Consider the following 20,138-nt stretch of genomic DNA (forward strand, 5'->3'; position numbering starts at 1 on the left):
TGCTATTCCCAACTTCCTCTTACAGTACCATAATTTCTCTTTTCGCACCCCATCATACACTTTCTCTAAGTCTACAAACATGCAATGCAATTCCTTCTGACCTTCTCTGTACTTCTCCATCAGCACTCCTAAAGCAAATATCACATCTGTAGTACTTTTTCCTGGCATGAAACCATATTGCTGCTCACAGATCACCACCTCCGCACTCAGCCTAGCATCCACCCCGCTTTCCCATATCTTCATGGTGTGGCTGATAAGCTTTATACCCCTGTAGTTACTGCAGTTCTGCCCATCTTCCTTATTCTTGAAAATTGGTACTAATATAAGATGATCTGCTGTGGCAACCCCTAATGAGAGTAGCTGAAAGAAGAAGAAGAAGAAGAATACTTCTTCTCCACTCTTCAAGCATCTTCTCGCTTTTAAAAATTTTGTTAAAAAATCTAGTTAGACCTTACTAATGAAGGAGTGCTTGTTTTTATTTCTCTTTGTATCGATGAAGAATCTTGGTCATCTAATGTATTAGTAATGCTTTAAAAAATCATGTTTTTAAATTTTAATGTGACTCAGAGAATGAGCAGCAGAAAGTGAATGACAGGAACATGTGGGAAACTGAAGGTTGAAGTAAATAAAAAAGGTGTGGATTGAACAATGGATTTGGAGAAATAAATAAAAAAAAATCAGAGAAAAGGAGCGTCATCTATTCAATAATAACAATAATCCACAAATCCACCTGTTTTCTAATTTGCTAAGGTGAGGAAGAAAGGAATTTATTTCAGGATAACACAATCAAGTCTGGAATTGTAAACCACACACAAACATAATTACACAGGTACATAAAATTAGATTTTGTGGCTTCAGAATTAAAGAAACTGAAGGCCCAATAAGACATTCATGGCAAAAAAAATAGAAGAAAGGCTAAGAGGAGTAACTAGTCACTGGCACCTCTGGTCTATCCCATTGTTATTATCACAAATCAGTAACATTATTTTTATGAATCTAAATTTTCTATTAAAAGATCACAGTCAGCTAGAGCACACTAATGGAAAAAAGTAAGAAATAACCAAGGAAGGACCATTTCTTCACAGTGTGATAATAATACGCCAAAGACATCATAAAGGTTTGGGGCAGCCACCCATATATTGTTTTTCCCAGATGCAAAAGGGTTTGTTGTATCAGAAATATGATGTGCATCTCATAGAGTCCAAACTAGAACTGCCTATAGTAGCCCAAGATGGAGGTTTTAAAGGCCTGGAGAGGAACTGATGTCATCAAAATGGCCGGAACCAGAAGTGACGTCAGCAAAGGGGCCGGCTTCGGAAGTGACGTCTTCTGAGGTGCCAGAACCTTGCAGGATTTCCCAGGACAAGTCTGTAGGGAACTAAGAAAGATAGTCAGCGCACTCCGCCACCCCCTGGTCAGATGTTTCATTACACTTACTCAGGCCCTTTAGCTGCCTCCTACTCGCACGTGTGAGACAACAGAACATATGCACTCTCACATCCAGGTTCATCCACTCATTAACTGCACTTAATCCCAGTTAGGTCTTGGGAAGTTGTAGCATAATCGAGTGGATCAGAAAAAAGGCAGGAACCAACTGAGAACGATCTTTTGGACTAAAGATGTCTTCATTTCTTGTCTTAGCTACTTCTTGTTTTCTTAAACAGCTGCCAGTTGACAATGAGATACAGATGACAAAGGAACCAGAAGTTCAACATCTAACATTTTCCTAAGTGCATCTATGTGTGTTCATCACGAAATATTCATTTAAATAAAATATTTGGAAAGAAACTGAAGATAAAAGTAACTGAAAAGTATTAACCTGATCAGAGCTACAAGTCTTTTGAATTTAAAAATGACCTGATGGGGCAGGACGCTATTCCATCACACAACGGAAACAGAAGCAGTGCCTCTGCTTATGATAACACTTAATTCCATTTATTTTTGTTTAGAATTCTTCTGTGAGTACAGGCTGAGAGTGCTGTAACAAGATTACATCTGAAATTTACTGGACATCATTTGTAGATTACAAATTAAATTAAAACTTTCATTCAGTAGTTGTTTGTTGTAGTAAGTACAGAACACAGAGAGTCCAACCAACAAGCGACACAACACCACTCCCCGGTAGCATGAGTGTATCCAAATCAATGTAGGTGGTCTTTCCAACCAACATTCCTTCCACATCCAGCCACAGACCCCTGAATGATGTCACAGGGGTCTGTAGCTGGAGCAGCCAAAGAGGGATCTGTCGCTGGAGGTCTGTAGCTAGACCTTTCTCGTCCAAATAGAATTTTTAGACATCATTGAACAGAAAACATAAATTAGCTCAAATCATGTACTCAATTGTTTCCATGCCACTTGTAAAATTTAACTAATGCATAACTGTGCAGCACCTGGCAAGAGTAAAACATGCAAAAATATATATATTTTTTTAAATACAAATCACATGGACCAAACCTAGATGACTGACTATATAGGCAATTCCAATAGGACGTCCCGGTATTTAACTAATGACCAAGTGAAATCTCTTCTCTTAAAGTTGTTGCTTTGGTCCTCAAATTAAATTCATTATGCAACTGGAAAAAATGTAAAATAGAGAGAAATTTTAATTTTATGAAAAACACAAATAAGTGCAATTACAAGTCAGCTACCGAATCTGTCACATTTTAGGGTAACATGGAATTGGTGTCTATCCTGGCTAAATGAGTCAGAAAGCAGACAACACCCAGGATGGATACACACACACCAGCTCCCTGATACTCGGTCAGTTAAGAGTTTCCAATTAACCGAAAACATGGTGAAAAGGAAGTACCCAAAGAAAATCCACAATGGTGTAGGATTTGAAAAAGAAATTTTCGCTTGGATGATTATCAGTTATGCCTTTGGCAATAGAGTTATGTCAGGGTCACTTAGGCACTCGTTTTACTTAATGAAACAGAATAAGGCAATTTATTAATAAAAACAAGGATTACAAAAGTATGATAAATGCATATGTATATTGACATATAAGACTGGACGGAAACACAATAGACAGATAAATATAAAACATATAGGATGGATGTTTATTGGTATTTAGAGTTCTACTTTATCTTACCACATTTGAATAGTTTTACGATACCAAGTCTTTATGGATGATTGATGTTGTGTGGAGTTGTTGCTTTGTTGTTGCTCCGGGTTCAAGTGGAAGATTCTTCATGTGTCAAAGTGTATTCTTATTCTTTGCTGCATGATCCTTTATTTGTGGTGTGCAGTGCCTTTTTCTGTGCTGTCTTTCTGGCACAAGAGTTTACTGTACATGGTGAAGTTCACTTCTAGAAGTGATGGCTGTTTCTCACCCTTTTCAGTGTTTTGGTTTGGCAAACTGGATCTCAGCTCTCAGGTTCACAAAGTGAAGAGTTTGTAGGATTTGGCTTTCCAAGGAAGAGCAGCTCATAGTTTTTTAGGTTTCAGAGACCAGGTTTCAGAAGGTCGTTTTGCATATTTCCCCTTCCCAGAGAGGGTATCCCAAAAGACTCCATAGGGAGTTCAGTAAGTATCCAGTTAATATCCCCAAGGGCTTCATCCTCTCTTTTGAGAGATGGGATGCTTGTTGTTTTTAAAGGAAGGTCGAACCTTTTCCTCACTGAATTAAAGTCACTTCCAGTTATAAAATCAGTGTCTTCTAATAAGCGAGTTCTTCTGTCCATCAGAGCTGTCATTCTTTGACAGAATCTCTTATATTAGCAAGGATTGACTAATTAAGAAGTTAATTAAAAAACCCGCAACCACTGCAGCCCTCCACAAGTGAACATGAGCCTCCTTCGAAGTGGCTAGTACCGTAGTTGCCTGGCCGTACTACAAGCACTTGATGAGTATGGGAACTACTACAATCATTCAAAAGAATGCTAACTAAAACAAAGTTTCCAAAACATATAAAAACAACAATAGGTAAAAATTGTTAAAGAGAAAAGAGTTTATTCATTTTTTGTGATCACATTTTTATTTGTTTATTTATTTTTAGTGGAATAAAAATAAACAATCAAAAAGATCAGAAAAGCAGTTATAATACTGCTATGACAAATTTCCATCCTAACCAATAAATATATATAATCCACCGTCCCCATCGCCAACATGAAATCCTAACTACAAAACAAAATTGGCAAAAAGAAGCCCCCTACCACCTCCCACCCTAGAGAAACTCTAAAGGTTACTAATTTAATGATTAATTAAGTCGAAATGCTGCATAATCTTAGTTTACATAAAATCTATGTTTTTCAAAAAAACAGGATAATATTTACATGCAATTTACATAGCCATATTAGAAAGTACTTCTCAGAGAGACGTAGATACTGTATATGACAAAAATGGTTGGATAATAATAATAATAAAAAAAACAGCAGTAAATACTGAAAAGCTAACATAAGCTAAACACGTAACTCAACAACTGGCAATGTCCATGAATGAAGCTAAATTCCCACATGGGAATCTAGAGGAGAATAAAAATGCACAAGGATGTTTTTTTAAGACTGTAAAAGCAGAGAGAGAAGGAGAAAATCGCCATGGAACTGTAGTTTAAGGAAAAGGACGATGAGGGGAGGTGCTGTCAAATTACTAAAAATTCAAATCCTAAACATAGGGTTTACTGGGATTAATAGCGATTAATTGCATATTGTAAAATATGGTCAAATGAAGTTTCACTTAAAGGGATTTAAGTATAAAAGCCATCCTGGCTTTAAAGATGTGGAAAAAACACACTTACTTACAAATGTTTTTCAAATGACAAAATATTGTTTTACACGTGATCTCTGTCAGTGGAAGGAAGAAGTGTCAAATTTGAAGTTTAGTACAGATAGTTTACCTCTTTACTTCATCATGTAACCGGGAGTCCTGGATGTGTAAAGATTTCATTGCCATCAATCAAATTGCAATATCAGCTACCTTCTCCTCTGAAAATTAGCTTTAGTGTGGTAATCAGTCAGTGCAATTATTTGCAATTACAGTTGCATGTCAACCCTTTGAAGATCAAACAGAATGACAGCTTGAAACTGAAAGGAAATTTGCAGCAATGCAGCTTGAAAGCACACATTATTTACCTTTTGTATACAATATACATTTCAGTTTCAGAATTAATGAACGTGAAAAATTCACCTTTATGTTTCTGATCATATTTAGCAGTTGTATATACAGTACATTTAATGGGGATATATTTTTTTTTTTTTACAGTTTACTAAATACGACTCTTAATATTTAATTTATGTGTGTATTTATTTTAGGGTTAGGGTAGCACATTCCACGGTAGCTTTTAAGTGAATAAACCGAGTGTGTTCTGTAACAATAACAGAAGGCAGGGCCACATGATCAATGACTCATAGGATATTTGTCAAGAGATAGGAGTATGCAAATAACATTTAAAATATGCAAATGTAAAGCAAATAATGTACTAAAAACAGTGTTAGTATTATAGCTATGTATATGTTTAAACTAAGATAAACCAGCCAGTGAGTATATGCTTCTTAAAAGGTGTGAAGCAGAGGATTGGGACTGTGCATTTAACATGTTTTTCATAGTTAGCTAAAAGTAACTTAACTGACAAGTACCCAGAAAATGAGAAATTATCAGTTGTCCGATTTAGACTGATATACCGTATATACTCACGTATAAGTCGGGTCTTGAAACCCAAAAAATCGATCATAAAATCAGACCCAGACTTACACACCCATTCAAAAATGCAACACTTACATTTTTTTTTCACCTTCTTGCCTCCTCCAATCTCACATCAGTTTCTCAGACACATCGAATTTTGTTGCAGCAGTTACCAATTTTTTTTTCTACTTCAATGATGTTTAATTTAAAACCAACTTCATATTTTCTTCTGATCGAACATTCCATTGTTGATAAGGGATGCTCTTATGATAAAGGTGTATGAGGGTGTGAGATACAAAAAAACACAAATCAGTGCAAACGTTGCTTCGGAATATTTGGGGTATTATCGTGTGGTCACATAGGCATTGCCACACTCACATAGAAAAAAAACTCAGTGTGCTCCACGGTTTCTCTCTCAGGTGGGCATTAGCATATCATAATCTCTTGGACCAATAGCATGAGATTTTCACATTCGACTTGTACGACCGACATTATAAAATAAAAGAAATTATACGATAAAATCAAGTCCAGACTCACTTATCCGTGAGTATATACAGTAATTTAATCCTGCATAATCAGCTACCAAGGTCTTATATTAAAGAAAGGGTTTTGAGAGTATTTAATGACACAGAACTTTTAACAAGAGAGAAGAGACACAGTGTTTGATATTAAAGAGGTGAGAGAGGGGGTGCAGGAGAAATGTGAATGAGACAGCTGTAAAGACACAACGAAACATCACTCTGTCAGAGGACAAAAGTATAGCGCCACCTACGAAATGAAAATGCACTGCAACAGAGACAAGCATTAGGAAGTAAAAGGCTGTGCAACAACTAATATTTATAAAGAACACCTCAGCTGGATTCAGAAGTAAGGTCACTTAATTTACGTAGAGATGGAGTCTCTAGGTTTTATTGAGATGAAGGCTGCAGTATTGACGTTGATTTGAATCACTCAGGTTGTATGTTGTCTTCTATTTTGACTTCAAGTGTTTGAAAGTTTAAAAGAAAGGAAAATGTGGATATTATTTCACTTAAACTCCATCTATCTAAACAGCCTTGATAACTGACATCAGCAATTGTACCGCAAGCGACCAGTGTTAATATAGCAAGCTGGGTTCACTCAGATTAAACTCTTTAAGAGGCAGTGATCCAGGAGCTAAAGGATATAGATAACCAAGTAAGTGCAGGATCTCCTGGACTCTGTGTTTCATGCAAGTCTTTTAACAGTAGCCAGTCCCTGCTAGGCTTTTTGGATTTTGTTCAAAATCCTTTCAAAGATAACAATCTGGGAGCAGGCTTTTTTCTGTAAAAGCTGAAACATATACAGTAGGCTTCTGGCCTTTGTTAACGTTTTCTGAGGTAGTCCTCCCAAGGGTAGCTATCTGGGAGCTGAGGGGTATAGGCAACCCAGCTGGAATGGAAGATATAGCTGAGGTGTTTCAGAGGTTTAATATGGACTTCACTGGAGAGAGTGTGTGCAAAGTAATTCAGGCTTTTCTAGGATTTACCTGGACCAAACGACCTTTGGAGTTTTAGTTTTAATTTGTATATGATATCAATGTTTCAATAATTTACAATACATTCCTAAAAAATCTGCCTTTTATTAATCATCCTGTGCATTCCGATAACTGGAATGAATCAGCCATTCTTTAAATTTAATAGACTAAATTTGTTGTCTTGAAATTGAGTTTAGACTTAATCTAAAAATTATGGCAGCTGGTCAGTCACAGTTTGTCTACAGATAGCCGTGTCTAATCAGTCCTCTCTACTAAATGCAAAAAATCACAGCCACAGGATCACAAGGAGTCACAGCCTATCCCACTAACATCAGGCCCATTGTTTAGCTACTATATCAATCAATCAATCAACATTTATTTATATAGCACATATTCATACAAAAAAAATGTAGCTCAAAGTGCTTTACAAAATGAATAGAAAAATAGAAGACACAATAAAAAATAAACATAAGTCAACATTAATTAACATAGAATAAGAGTAAGGTCCGATGGCCAGGGTGGACAGAAAAAACAAAAAAAAACTCCAAAGGCTGGAGAAAAAAATAAAATCTGTAGGGGTTCCAGACCAAGAGACCGCCCAGTCCGCTCTGGGCAATCTACCTAACATAAGTCAAATAGTCCTCTTTGTATTTAGGGTTTTCATGGAAGGACCTGATGATGATGGTCACGTAGACTTCTGGCTTTCAGTCCATCAATGTTGGTGCCTCATGATGCTTTGAGTAGGTGGTGGTGGCGCAGGCCGCCACCACAAAGAAACCGGAAAAAGAAACAGAAGAGAGAGTAGGGGTCAGTACAGATTTTGGAGCCACTGTGAATAGTTATTATGAAGATACCTTAAACAATATTAAAAACAGCCAACTATAAAGTTTTCATTTTCTCAAGGCTGGATTAAGACCACTTCAGGCCCCTGGCTGACTTAATTTCTTAACAGAGCGACGATCATACTTTAAATGCCGCACAGTATTTCTCACTTTTGATTTTGATGCAGACTTGACCATTTTATTGAGCAGGGTGGGGTTTCCCCCTGATTGTTTCGGCCTGCAGACACCACATTGAATCAGGGGTTTGGGGTCTTTGGGTTTTGGGTGGGGGTTAGTTGTTTCTGAAAAATCCCATGTTGGCATCATGATGTTAGATCCTTCCCTGCATATTCTAATATCAGACTTACCCATGTTGCCTTTCTTGTGATTTATCTGAAAATGGACATTAAAGACTAAAATCACAAATGCTTTTCTTTACTTATTGGGGATGGGGAAGAATGCAATGACAGTTGTACTTGGTCAAATTCAGCTGTGCTAGGCTGATTTAATTTTCTTCAACATTTAGTTACATAATAACAACTGATTGCACTTTATTAGATGTCAGCAAAAATAATAAGACAATATACTGGAGTGAGAGTAACAATATTTACAAAGCAACAATGAAATTTTAAGTGCTCGTCTTGCTCTTTCTTCTAAATAGGGAGCAGCACTGCACATTTAAACTGAAATCTTTTTAGTGAGGCATTTAAACAGCCACGTTTGTTTACTGATGGATGTTGGAGACACAGATGGTGATTGTGATTTTGTCTGTGTGAGACCCAGCTGTCCGCACCAACACTTCCATCACACTGGAAGTCTGACTACTTGTAAAATGTAAATAGTAGTAGCCAGTGTAAGAGAAGGCTTGCTTCAAAATACTTTATCACAACTTCTACATGAATGTGCACCTAAAAAGTAATTGTTACATATGAAAATGTTTTGCCACACGTGCATTTAGGGGACGCCTTCAAGGGTCTGTTGAGGTAAGTTGTTCCACTCTAAGACGAGAGGGAGGACTGTCACTAACTATCGCTCCCTTTTTACCTGCAGCTCTGAGCAGCAAACACCCAAATATCTATGACCACACCCCCACCCATGCTTCAGAAGCCCCACCCCTTTTGAGACATTCACTATAAATTTGGATGCGGAAAAGAGGAGGGCATTCATTCTGAAGGACCCACCAGAGAATTGTCCTGTAATTTGAGCTGCTATTTTTGAGCTTTTTTGCTTTTGGTTGTTGCTCAACCCATGTTTTTGCTACTAATAAAAAGGGGAGAGCCAGGATGGAATGGCAATCCTTGCTTCCATGTTTGACCAGCCATTGTCATTGTCTTTCTTGGTCTGGGTCAGCGGTTTTAACACAGTGGTGCAGAAGTGTATATCATGGAGGACGAGGCCCAGTGTGCAGGTTATAAGTGACAGTGTAGGAGAAGGTGGCTATTAAAGTCACAACATGAAAATGATAGAAATGAGAATTATGGAAGAATTGCAGATTGATTTAATTTAACAAAAGAAAAACAATATTTATGTATTAACATTTTAACTTTGACTATTCATCTCAAACATAAAAAGACATTGTTATGAAGTATGTAATTATTAACGTTCTCAAACCCTTTTAATCCAATTCTGACTCATGGCAGCAACGGAATCAGACGCAAGGCAGGACTCAATCTTGCTATGTGCTGGTCCATTATAGTTCCCACCCACACAGGGCCAAGTAAGAATGGCCAAGGAATCCAGTGTGCATGTTTTTAATTGTGATATTTAATGACAAATCTAAGTCTAAAATGATAATCAAAAGAGAAGCCTCATCATCCATCATTCAATATAATTAAATAGAGTAGCATAGCACGTCACCACCACTGTGCCAATTGACATGAAATAAACAAACACAGGCAGGCTTAAATGACTTCTAGTACCAAGATTTGCCTGATTTTTATTTTGCTACACAACAGCAGAGGAATCGCACTCCTCAGCATCCCAGGTAACATATACGCAAGGGTGCTGAAAGGAAGATCCAGAGATACAGAAGGAACAGAGGATTCCATCCTGGCCATAGAACAATAGACCACCCCTTCCCATGGCACAGTTGCTGTATTAGGAGTATGATAAGCCAACAGGGCTTGATGTAAGGTAGTGCTTCCTAATTTCTAGCAGGGTTTGGCACATGCCAGCATTGTTTCTATTTGAATGAATGTCAGCGTAAGGAAGGATTTGAAACTCCAAAGGAGACCATCACCCCACATGCTCTTTGAACATCTGAATGTGTATCACAGAAACGCCAAGGGGGATCCTAGTCCCCCACTCCACGATTGAATGTTAGAGAAGCATGCTGGTCAAAGTGTCCACTTTCTTCTCATTAACTAAAACATTGAATGCTGGCACTTATTTATATCCACTGAGAGCCAGTTTACATGTGTAGATTTGGAAAAAGTAAATGATTATGTCCCTCGGCATGTGCCGTGAGAGGTGCAGCAGGAATGTAGGGTGACAGGGCCATTCTTTCATCCTATTAATTTCCTATCTGAGTGCAGTAAGAACAGTGTCCAAACACCTGACACTGCTGTGTCTTCTCACCACTCCTGTTTGTGGCTTTCATGGACAGGATATCAAGGCACAGCCAAGGGCGTGAGGGTGTCCATTTGGGGAGGCAAAAGGTAGTATTGTTGATTTAGATAGATGATGTTGTCCTCTTTGCCTAATCTGACTAACTTCAGCATGCAAGCAAGCAATTTACTGCAGAGTGTGAAGCGGTTGGGATGAGGATTTGCACCTCCAAGTCTGAGGTATTATCTTGTAAAAGGAGTGGAATGCTCTCACCAGCTGAGGGGGAACAACTGCTCTTAGTAGATGAGTTCAAGTGTCTTAGGATCTTGTTACAAGCAGATTGGAGTGGCAACAACTGTTTTGCTATTGCTGTACTGGTCCATAGTGGTGAAGTGGGAGCTGAGTCTAAAGACAAAATTCTCAATTTATTAGTCAATTTAGATCCCTGTCCTAACCTATGGTCATGGGTAATGACCAGAAGAAAGGGATTGCAAGCACAAGTGGGAGAAATGAGGTTTCTTCACAGGATGGCTAGGCTTGACACCCCATGATGGGGTGAGAAGCTCAGCAATTCGGGAGAACTTCAGAGCAGAGTCACCACTCCAGTTAAGGTGGTTTGGGCATTTCATAAGGATACCACGTGAATGTCTTCTACTAGAGCTGCTCCAGGTATGTCCTGCGGCAGAACCGAGACATGCTGGAAAGATCACATTTCTGGCTGATTTGGGAACGCCTGGGAATTCTTCTGGAAGATCTGGAATGTGTAGCTGGGCACAGGGAGGTCTTGGCTGACATGCTTGGATTGCTGCCATTGTGACCCTTACCAGGAAAATGAGATGAAATGAGGTCTACACACTCATAAAATTTTGAGTAAGGTTTACAGGCCTGGAATGCGAGCCAAATCATAGGACAGCCAATTGATTTTTTTGGTGGGGTAGCTTCTAACCACAGTTAGCCTCTTTAACAAATAGACGGATGAAATATCAGGCCTATTCAGAGAAAAACATTTTGAAATTGGCACCTGACACTACTTGCTTTGCACTTTTAATTGGCTTTAACCAACCAAATATCATATTTTTAGACTTTGCCAATTTTATTCAGAAAATAAGAAACAGACCAAAACAATACAATATGCTGACACAGTTGACCAAGACAGAAAAAGTCAGCTCCATGGCAAGGGAACTCAGTCACCTACAAAGTGATGCATCACAGCAAATTCATCAGTCCTCTATAATATGAGCACCGGTGCACATGCAGAGAAACTGTTTATAATGTGTCACGCATGCATGACGATCAGGCTCATTGGACCACTCCGGGACAGCAGGTGCTGCTGCCACTAAGAGTATTGTCTCTTTTCTTTCCTTTTGGTCAGAATCCTATAAAAGCCCATCATCCCCAGAAGATGGGATCTCACTTGGACCAAAGTTGACCACAGAATAGAGCCCCGCCATGCCAGACCCACTCTACTAAGTAGCTTTAATCTCCTTCAACAGCAGCCATTGCTTACTGTTTCATTTTGGTTTTGTACCATCACACACTCATTTCCTTTCTGTACTTCAGGCATCATATTAATTGGGGTGACCCAGCTGGCACCAGGAATTCTTAGGGCTTCCAATGTCTTACCTCGACCACAAATGACAACCCAAAGCACATGAATACAAAAGAAATGATCAAAGGTTAGATGAAAACCCACTCGCATTATGAAACATATATAGATAAACTGAAACTCAACGTGACTAAGGTTTCTGAGGCGAAGTGCTTCTGAACATGAAACCGTCTTATTTATTTCGCCATCCATTCATTATCAAATTAGAAATTGTGTTCTTCTTGGAGACAAGAAGGTTCAGGTGAATCTAGTGTGTGTTCACAATGCTAGCCAACCTTTTTGAGTGTGGTAAAGGAATTTCCACCTGTTGCTCTCAAGGCACCAGAGCTATACCTTCTTTCATAGGTATTTAATTTACACTCAATGGTCTGGAGAGGACCTCATGAGAAACTGCATAGTCTGATTTAATTATTTCAGTTCATCTATAAGACTAAAATGACGTGTTAGTTCAGTGTTTCCATTTGTTTTAATATTGTCCAACTGTTCCTTTCACTACATATTCAAGAAGCCCTGTGGTTGAAATGGAAAAACGAATTGGTGGTACTCCATGTAGCTTCAGCATCTTTGTTCTCCTCCAACATATATAATGTTCTTGATGAAATGTTAATATTACAATGTCCCCCTTGGAGGTCTGAAAGTGTTCTGATACACAGAAACTCTTTTGTAAAGCAGGGGTGTGGGGTGCCACTTCCAAGTGTGAACGCCCATTGAAAGAACAACCTTTTTTTCTACATAATGCATTGTGAGTAGTGTTGGTACACACCAGTACGCATACACTAACTCCCAGGACTCCTAACAGGAGAATGGGGAGGTAGATGATCCACTTCAAGCAATGATGAAGTCCCAAAAGCCTGCCATAGACTGAAAAATCTAAACAAGGTAGGGAAAGTCAGAATATTGATGCTGACTGGACATCTTTACTGTGGAAAGTCCTTTTATTTTTCACCATAACTGTCTTAATGGACTGCCCTCTAAAAATGAGTCATCCAGTACCAAGTTAGAAATCCTAAGACTGACTTTGGTTAAGAGTTATGACAGAGTTGTTTACTCCTTTTCTTGTTTTTCCACAGCTTGTACAATGAGACTCTCAGAAGGTAACTTCTACATTCCTCAACTCAGAAGCTAATCTGCCCAAAATTCCGACATACGCTGTCCTGTTGGTTTTATCCTGCTCTCCTCTCTCTTCTCTTCAAGAAGTATGGAGCAGCTGCCAAAATTTGTTTATCTCAACAACAGTGGCCAGTGGAACAATGTTCCTGCATGGGATGAGATATTAAAAGATGACTTTTGTGGCTCGTCTGTGGGAGGGACTACCTTCTTGATTGTCGCCTACAGTGCAGTGATTGCTGTGGGTCTTCTAGGCAATACCTGCTTGGTGTTTGTCATTTCTCGTCAGAAGGAGATGCAAAATGTCACCAACGTTCTCATCGCCAACCTCTCTTGCTCTGATATTCTCATGTGTATAGTGTGCCTGCCGGTCACAGTGATATACACTCTTATGGACCGATGGATCTTGGGTGAGGCTCTGTGCAAAGTTACTCCCTTCATTCAGTGCATGTCAGTGACTGTCTCCATTATTTCTCTAGTCCTTATTGCCCTTGAGAGACACCAGCTTATCATTCATCCCACAGGCTGGAAGCCAGTGGTGGGCCACTCCTACCTAGCAGTGGCTGTTACGTGGATGGTGGGTTGCTTTATTTCTTTACCTTTTCTGTCCTTTAACATCCTCACAGATGTCCCATTTCAGAATCTCAGTCTTCCCTTCGATCCCTTCACTGATCACTTTGTGTGCATGGAGAAGTGGCCCTCAGAGAAACACCGTCTTGCTTATGCAACTTGCCTGCTTCTCTTCCAGTACTGTCTGCCTCTTTTTCTTGTCCTGCTGTGTTATCTTCGCATATTTCTTAGGCTTAGAAGGAGGAAGGACATGGTTGACCGTGCAAGGGATGGAAGCCAGAAATCTGGTAGGAACAGCTACAGGGTCAATGTAATGTTAGCATCAATTGTTGCAGCATTTGCTATCTGTTGGCTGCCACTCAACGTCTTCAACACCCTCTTTGATTGGAACTACCAAGCAATCCCTCCCTGCCAGCACAACCTGATCTTCTCAGTGTGCCACCTAACCGCCATGGCATCCACTTGCATAAACCCCATCATCTATGGGTTTCTTAATAGCAACTTTCAGAAGGAGGTGAAGTCAATTCTGTATCGTTGTCGCTGTGGAGGCACCCCTGAGAGCTACGAGAACTTCCCACTGTCCACTGTTAGCACAGAGATCTCCAAAGCTTCCTCCCTCAGAAATGGATCAGTCAGTCTTAACGCTTGAACGGAAGAAGAGTGTGCCTTGAAATGTCCGGGGTCTGCTTATTATTGCAGGATCCCCGCTAATGCATCCTCACTGCTATATTCAGACTCTCTTGCCATTTAAATAATGTTCAAGCCCATTGTTAAGCCAATGAATGAAATTCCATGGACAACCGACTGGCTGTTTGACCATGGATTCTTGTACCTGATTCTGTATTTGTTCAGTAATACAACCCAATATCGGTGAATCAATAAAGACTATGTGCATTTTTTGGACTTTATTCAAAAGTGAACAACATTGCTGGTATAATCAGGCATGTCGGCTGCCAAAAAATCAATAGATTGAGCATCACCTTTAACATATTCTGGACCAGGTCTTCAGCACCCATTATTATAATTCTTTATTTCAACTTCTTTATTGTTATCCTGTTAATACAGCTGGAAAAGAAGTTGACAAAGGAATATGTGTGGAAGCATTGCTGGGAATATCCCATGACACTTGTACATACCATCTATGTTGAGTTTTAATGTTTAAATATAAATATAGGACAATCACAACTGTAATATGGTATAGATAAAGATGAGCTGTGAATCAGGCTAAAAGAAATATCCAAATGATCCCAAACATGCAAAGAACGAGGGGCTTCTGGTAGGTTCAAAGGCATCTGTAATAAATTCAAAGAAATATTCAAGATTAGAAGTTGCTGTATGAAATATTTTATTTGGCTGATTCATCAAAGGAGCTTCAAGTCCAGCCAAATATTTATGGTTCCTGTGATGAAAGTCCAAAGCCAGAAAGGAATTTCTACCCAGCAGTAAACTGGCTAGATCGGGTGTTTCACCTACATAAACACTTTCTGACAGTTATAACTCCTCTTTGTACATTTTGAAGGGAATCATCTGATCAAAGGTAAAAGCCAATGCTGAGGTAAAGACAATGTTTGGTAGACTTAAGGCTCACCAGCACAAAATCAGAGAAGCAAGTGGTGTGAATTCTCAGCAAGCATCAAGGAAGGCACCAATTAGGATAAAGAGATAACCAGAAGCATGACCGACATGATCTGATGATGGCAGGTGGATTATATTGAACTGGACAATGGAATGGTAATGGAATTCTGCAATACTTATGGTTGGGAATGCTACCTTTAGAAGCACCTTAAACTGATCTCAAGCAACTGAGTCCTATTGGAAGAGTTTTTCTCCTTCTTGTCTTTGCTACTGATTTCTTTTGCTGAAGTTTGTTACCTGAGTCCATTGCAAAATGAGTTAACTTACTCTCAGGATTGTATCCCTAGTTATTCAGGCCTGTTTGGTCATTTTTCTAGTCTTTGTCCTGCTATAAAATGGTCCTTTGTAAAAAGTTTCCCCTGCAGTATATATTTTGTATAGACACAATGTATTTTTTTTTCCAATTGCTATGTAAAATGCAAAATATTCATAGTATATCAGATGTTTTCTCCTTGCAGATGCACTTTTGCATCGAAAAACTGGGCGCAGCCCCTGTCCAAAAATGTTTTCCTCAGAAATATTATATCTTGTCCTAAATGGTTTCAGTAGTGTCAGCTCTAAGCCTTGAATAAAAAAAATGACGTTTATTTGTAAAAATTCATAACTTCTGCAATAAAGACAAGCAATTTTAAATTCTGGAATTATTTTGAAAAGAAACATCATGTCTCCCCATCCCTTAGAGGTAAAGGCGATTATGTGCATTAGCACTGTACTGCTAAATTTGTAAGAAAACAGAATATTTTATAAATGATTGTGGTTCCTGCATCCAAAGTTAATTGAAGTGATGTAAAAGAAAATAAACAAACGCCAACCTATCATTTGTAATTTAATAATTGCTTGGGTTAAAGAATGTGGATTGACTTCAAAAACAAGCAGATGACTAACAAGAGATGTAATAATACTAATAACAATAATAATAATAATAATAATAATAAAGATGATGATGATGATGATAATAATTATTTACATTTATATAGTGTTTTCCCACTGCTTAAAGCACTTTGTATTGAGAGTGGAGAGCCACTTCAGCAGCACCAACATGTAGCACCCACCTTGATGATGCAATGGCAGCTATTTTGGTGCCAGTATACTCAACACACATTAGCTACTGGGTGGTGAATGGATGAGAAAGATAGCCAGTTAGGGACAGGGGAAGACTAGGAAGCCAGAATGATTAGGCTGTGGTGGGAAATATATCCAGAACATAGGGGTACCCCCTACTCTTTTCGAAGGATGCTCAGTGATCTTTAATGAGTCAGGACGGTGGTTTTACATCTCACCTGAAGAACAGCACCATTTTTACATCACAGCATCCCCATCACTGCATTGGGGCATTGGAACATTCAGACTACAGAGTAAGTGCGAGTTGTTGGCCGCACCAACACCGTTTCCAGTAAGAACCCAAGCTTTTTCCTAGATGGTCTCCTTTGTAAGTACTAACATGCTTACCTGTTGTGAAGTGAAGGTGGTACAGCTGGTTGAATTCAGTCCACCCTTGAGGTAAACCAGTGTGACCATACAAGACAATGGTAGTGAACATTACCCAGGCATTCATTTTCTGTATCTGCTTTTCTATTCTACAGGAAGATTTACTCTAAAGAGGCCCCGAATATTCTAGTGTAACTCCCATTAGGATGAAGCAATCTGAACCAAAGAAATACATTATATACCTTAACATATTTGTAATCGATTGTATTACATGTGATGCTAGAATTGGTTTCCATTTTCTGCCAGACACATTTCGACACAGCATTCCATGTTCCTGAATGTATTGGCAAGCGTTTCGGGGAGATTAGCAGCGATTTCTTGTTGGATGTTTTCCTTCAAATCTTCCACATTGTGAGACTTGTTCCGATAGACTTTTCCTTTGAGCATACCCCAAAGGAAGGAGTCTGGTGGTGTGAGATCCAGCGACCGTGGTGGCCAAAGCCCCTTTGAAATGACCTTGTTGCCATGCTCCTTGATGATGTGTGACACATTGCTCCATCTTGCTGGAAGTAGCCTTCCGTTAACTCACGATCATCCAGTTGATTCTGACATCAATTAAATAAATTGGTGACCCGAGAGGTTTGCACCATGAAGACACACTGCTAATGCTGTACACCACTATCTTGATGAGAAGTCGAGTGAGTGAGTGAGGGGGTACAGGCGGTATGGACCCATAAGTTGCAAACAGAGGTTAAACATCACAATGCCTGTCTGGCGTCAACCTCATCACTACGACGCAGGGGCATCCTGGCTTGTTGGAACCTCCATATACTAAGAAGCACATTGCACATGTTTTGTTTAGATTGCTTATTCCAGTGAGAGTTATTACAGAATATTCAGGGCCTCTTTCGAGTGAATCTCCCTGGCACAAGATAAGAATCTCTTTTTAATTGGGTTAGCTTAGAGATGTCACTTAAACAAGATAGAAAACAGAGTGCTTGTAAAAAATCATAGTTCACCTAGATGATTGCCAGGGTTTAAATCTGGGGGACTTACCATTATTGAATAAACCACCATGCTGCCATTGGCTGGAAGAATATCCATCCATTTTCTGAACAAGTTTATTCTAATTTAGTACTGAGGTATGACCCAGTGAGTAAATTATTATTCACACTATACTAATATTGGGTAAGGCTTCCTTTTGCTCTAAACACAGCATCGGTTATTCATGGAATGGGTTCCACAAGATTTTGGAAACAATCCTTTGAGATTCTGGAACATGCTGACATGATTGTCTTACACAGTTGCTGCAGATTTCTCAGCTGCACATTCAGGTTGTGAATCTCCCGTTCCAGCACATCTCAAGGGTGTTTTGTTGGATTCAGATTTGGTAACTGGGAAGGCCATAGAAGAACACTGAACTCATTGATATGTTCTTGAAACCGGTTTGAGATGACTGCTGCTTTCTGACATGGTGCATTATCATGCTGGAAGTAGCAATCAGAAGATAAATAATTTGTGGCCATGATGGGATGCACATGATCAGCAACAGCACTCAAATAGGCCATGACAGTCAAGTGATGATTGATTGGTATTGGTAAACTGTCTGTGCTAAAATGTGGGTCCCCTTGTAATTTTGCTGATTTGAATGCATGTAACTACTCAATACTGATAACTTGCAACACCAAATTGGTTAGATTAGCTCGATAAGCCTTGAACTTCATAGACAGGTGTGTCCAATCATGCGAAAGGGTATTTAAGGTGGTCAATTGCAAGTTGTGCTTCCCTTTGACTCTCCTCTGAAGAGTGACAGCGTGGGATCCTCAAAGTCAAAAGATCTGAAAACAAAGATCGTTCAGTAACATGGTTTAGGGGAAAGCTACGAAAAGCTATCTCAGAGGTTTAAACTGTCAGTTTCAATTGTAAGGAATGTAATCAGGAAATGGAAGGCCACAGGCACAGTTGCTGTTAAACCCAGCAGGTCTGGCTGGCCAAATAAAATACAGGAGCGGCATATGCGCAGGATTGTGAGAATGGTTACAGACAACCCACAGATCACCTCCAAAGACCTGCAAGAACATCTTACTGCAGATGGTGTATCTGTATATCGTTCTACGATTCAGCGCAATTTCCACAAAGCATCTGTATGGCAGGGTGATGAGAAAGAAGCCCTTTCTGCACTCATGCCACAAACAGAGTCGCTTGCTGTATGCAAATGCTCATTTAGACAAGCCAGATTCATTTAGGAACAAAGTGCTTTGGACTGAACAAAAAGCGCTTTAAATGGTGGAAGAAGAACACCGCATTCCAAGAAAGACACCTGCTACCTACTGTCAAATTTGGTGGAGGTTCCATCATGCTGTGGGGCTGTGTAGCTAGTTCAGGGACAGGGGCCCTTGTTAAAGTCGAGGGTCAGATGAATTCAACCCAAAATCAACAAATTCTTCAGGATAATGTTCAAGCATCAGTCACAAAGTTGAAGTTATGCAGGGGTTGGATATTCCAACAAGACAATGACCCAAAACACAGTTTGATATCTACAAGGCATTCATGCAGAGGGAGAAGTACAATGTTCTGGAATGGCCGTCCCCTGACTTGAATATCTTTAAAAATCTATGGGATAATTTGAAGCAGGCTGTCTATGCTTGGCAGCCATCAAATTTAACTGAACTGGAGAGATTTTGTATGGAAGAATGGTCAGAAATACCTCCATCCAGAATCCAGACACTCATCAAAGGCTACAAGAGGCATCTAGAGGCTGTTATATTTGCAAAAGGAGGCTCAACTAAGTATTGATGTAAAATCTCTGTGCCCGAATTTATGCACCTGTCTAATTTTGTTATGATGCATATTGCATATTTTCTGTTAATCCAATAAACTTAATGTCACTGCTGAAATACTACTGTTTCCATAAGGCACGTCATATATTAAAGGGAAGTTCCTACTTTGAAAGGCCAGCCAATGATAAACAAAAATCCAAAGAATTAAGAGGGGTTCTCACACTTTTTCATATGACTGCATATATATATATATATATATATATATATATATATATATATATATATATATATATATATATATATATATATATATATATATATATATATATATACTGTATACTGCTCAAAAAAATTAAAGGGACACTTGTTAATCAGAGTATAGCATCAAGTCACTGAAACTTCTGGGCTATTGATCTGGTCAGTTAAGTAACAGAAGAGGTTGTTAATCAGTTTCAGCTGCTTTGGTGTTAATAAAAATTAACAACAGGTGCACTAGAGGGGCAACAATAAGACAACCCCCAAAACAGGAA

At 39.1% G+C, this 20,138-nt stretch overlaps 1 protein-coding gene across 1 annotated transcript in view; it reads left to right on the top strand.

Annotated features, from left to right (window-relative positions):
• Positions 1-14,650, top strand: part of LOC120538931 (neuropeptide Y receptor type 1-like) — a 53,956-nt gene extending 39,306 nt beyond the window's left edge. The window contains exon 2 of the mRNA XM_039768553.1: positions 13,159-14,650. Coding sequence (XP_039624487.1) covers positions 13,287-14,414 — 1,128 coding nt within the window. The 5' untranslated portion in view covers positions 13,159-13,286 and the 3' untranslated portion in view covers positions 14,415-14,650. The remainder of the gene's footprint in view (positions 1-13,158) is intronic.
• Positions 14,651-20,138: the final 5,488 nt, after the last annotated feature.

Source organism: Polypterus senegalus, chromosome 11 (assembly GCF_016835505.1).
Source record: "Polypterus senegalus isolate Bchr_013 chromosome 11, ASM1683550v1, whole genome shotgun sequence".
NCBI lineage: Eukaryota > Metazoa > Chordata > Cladistia > Polypteriformes > Polypteridae > Polypterus > Polypterus senegalus.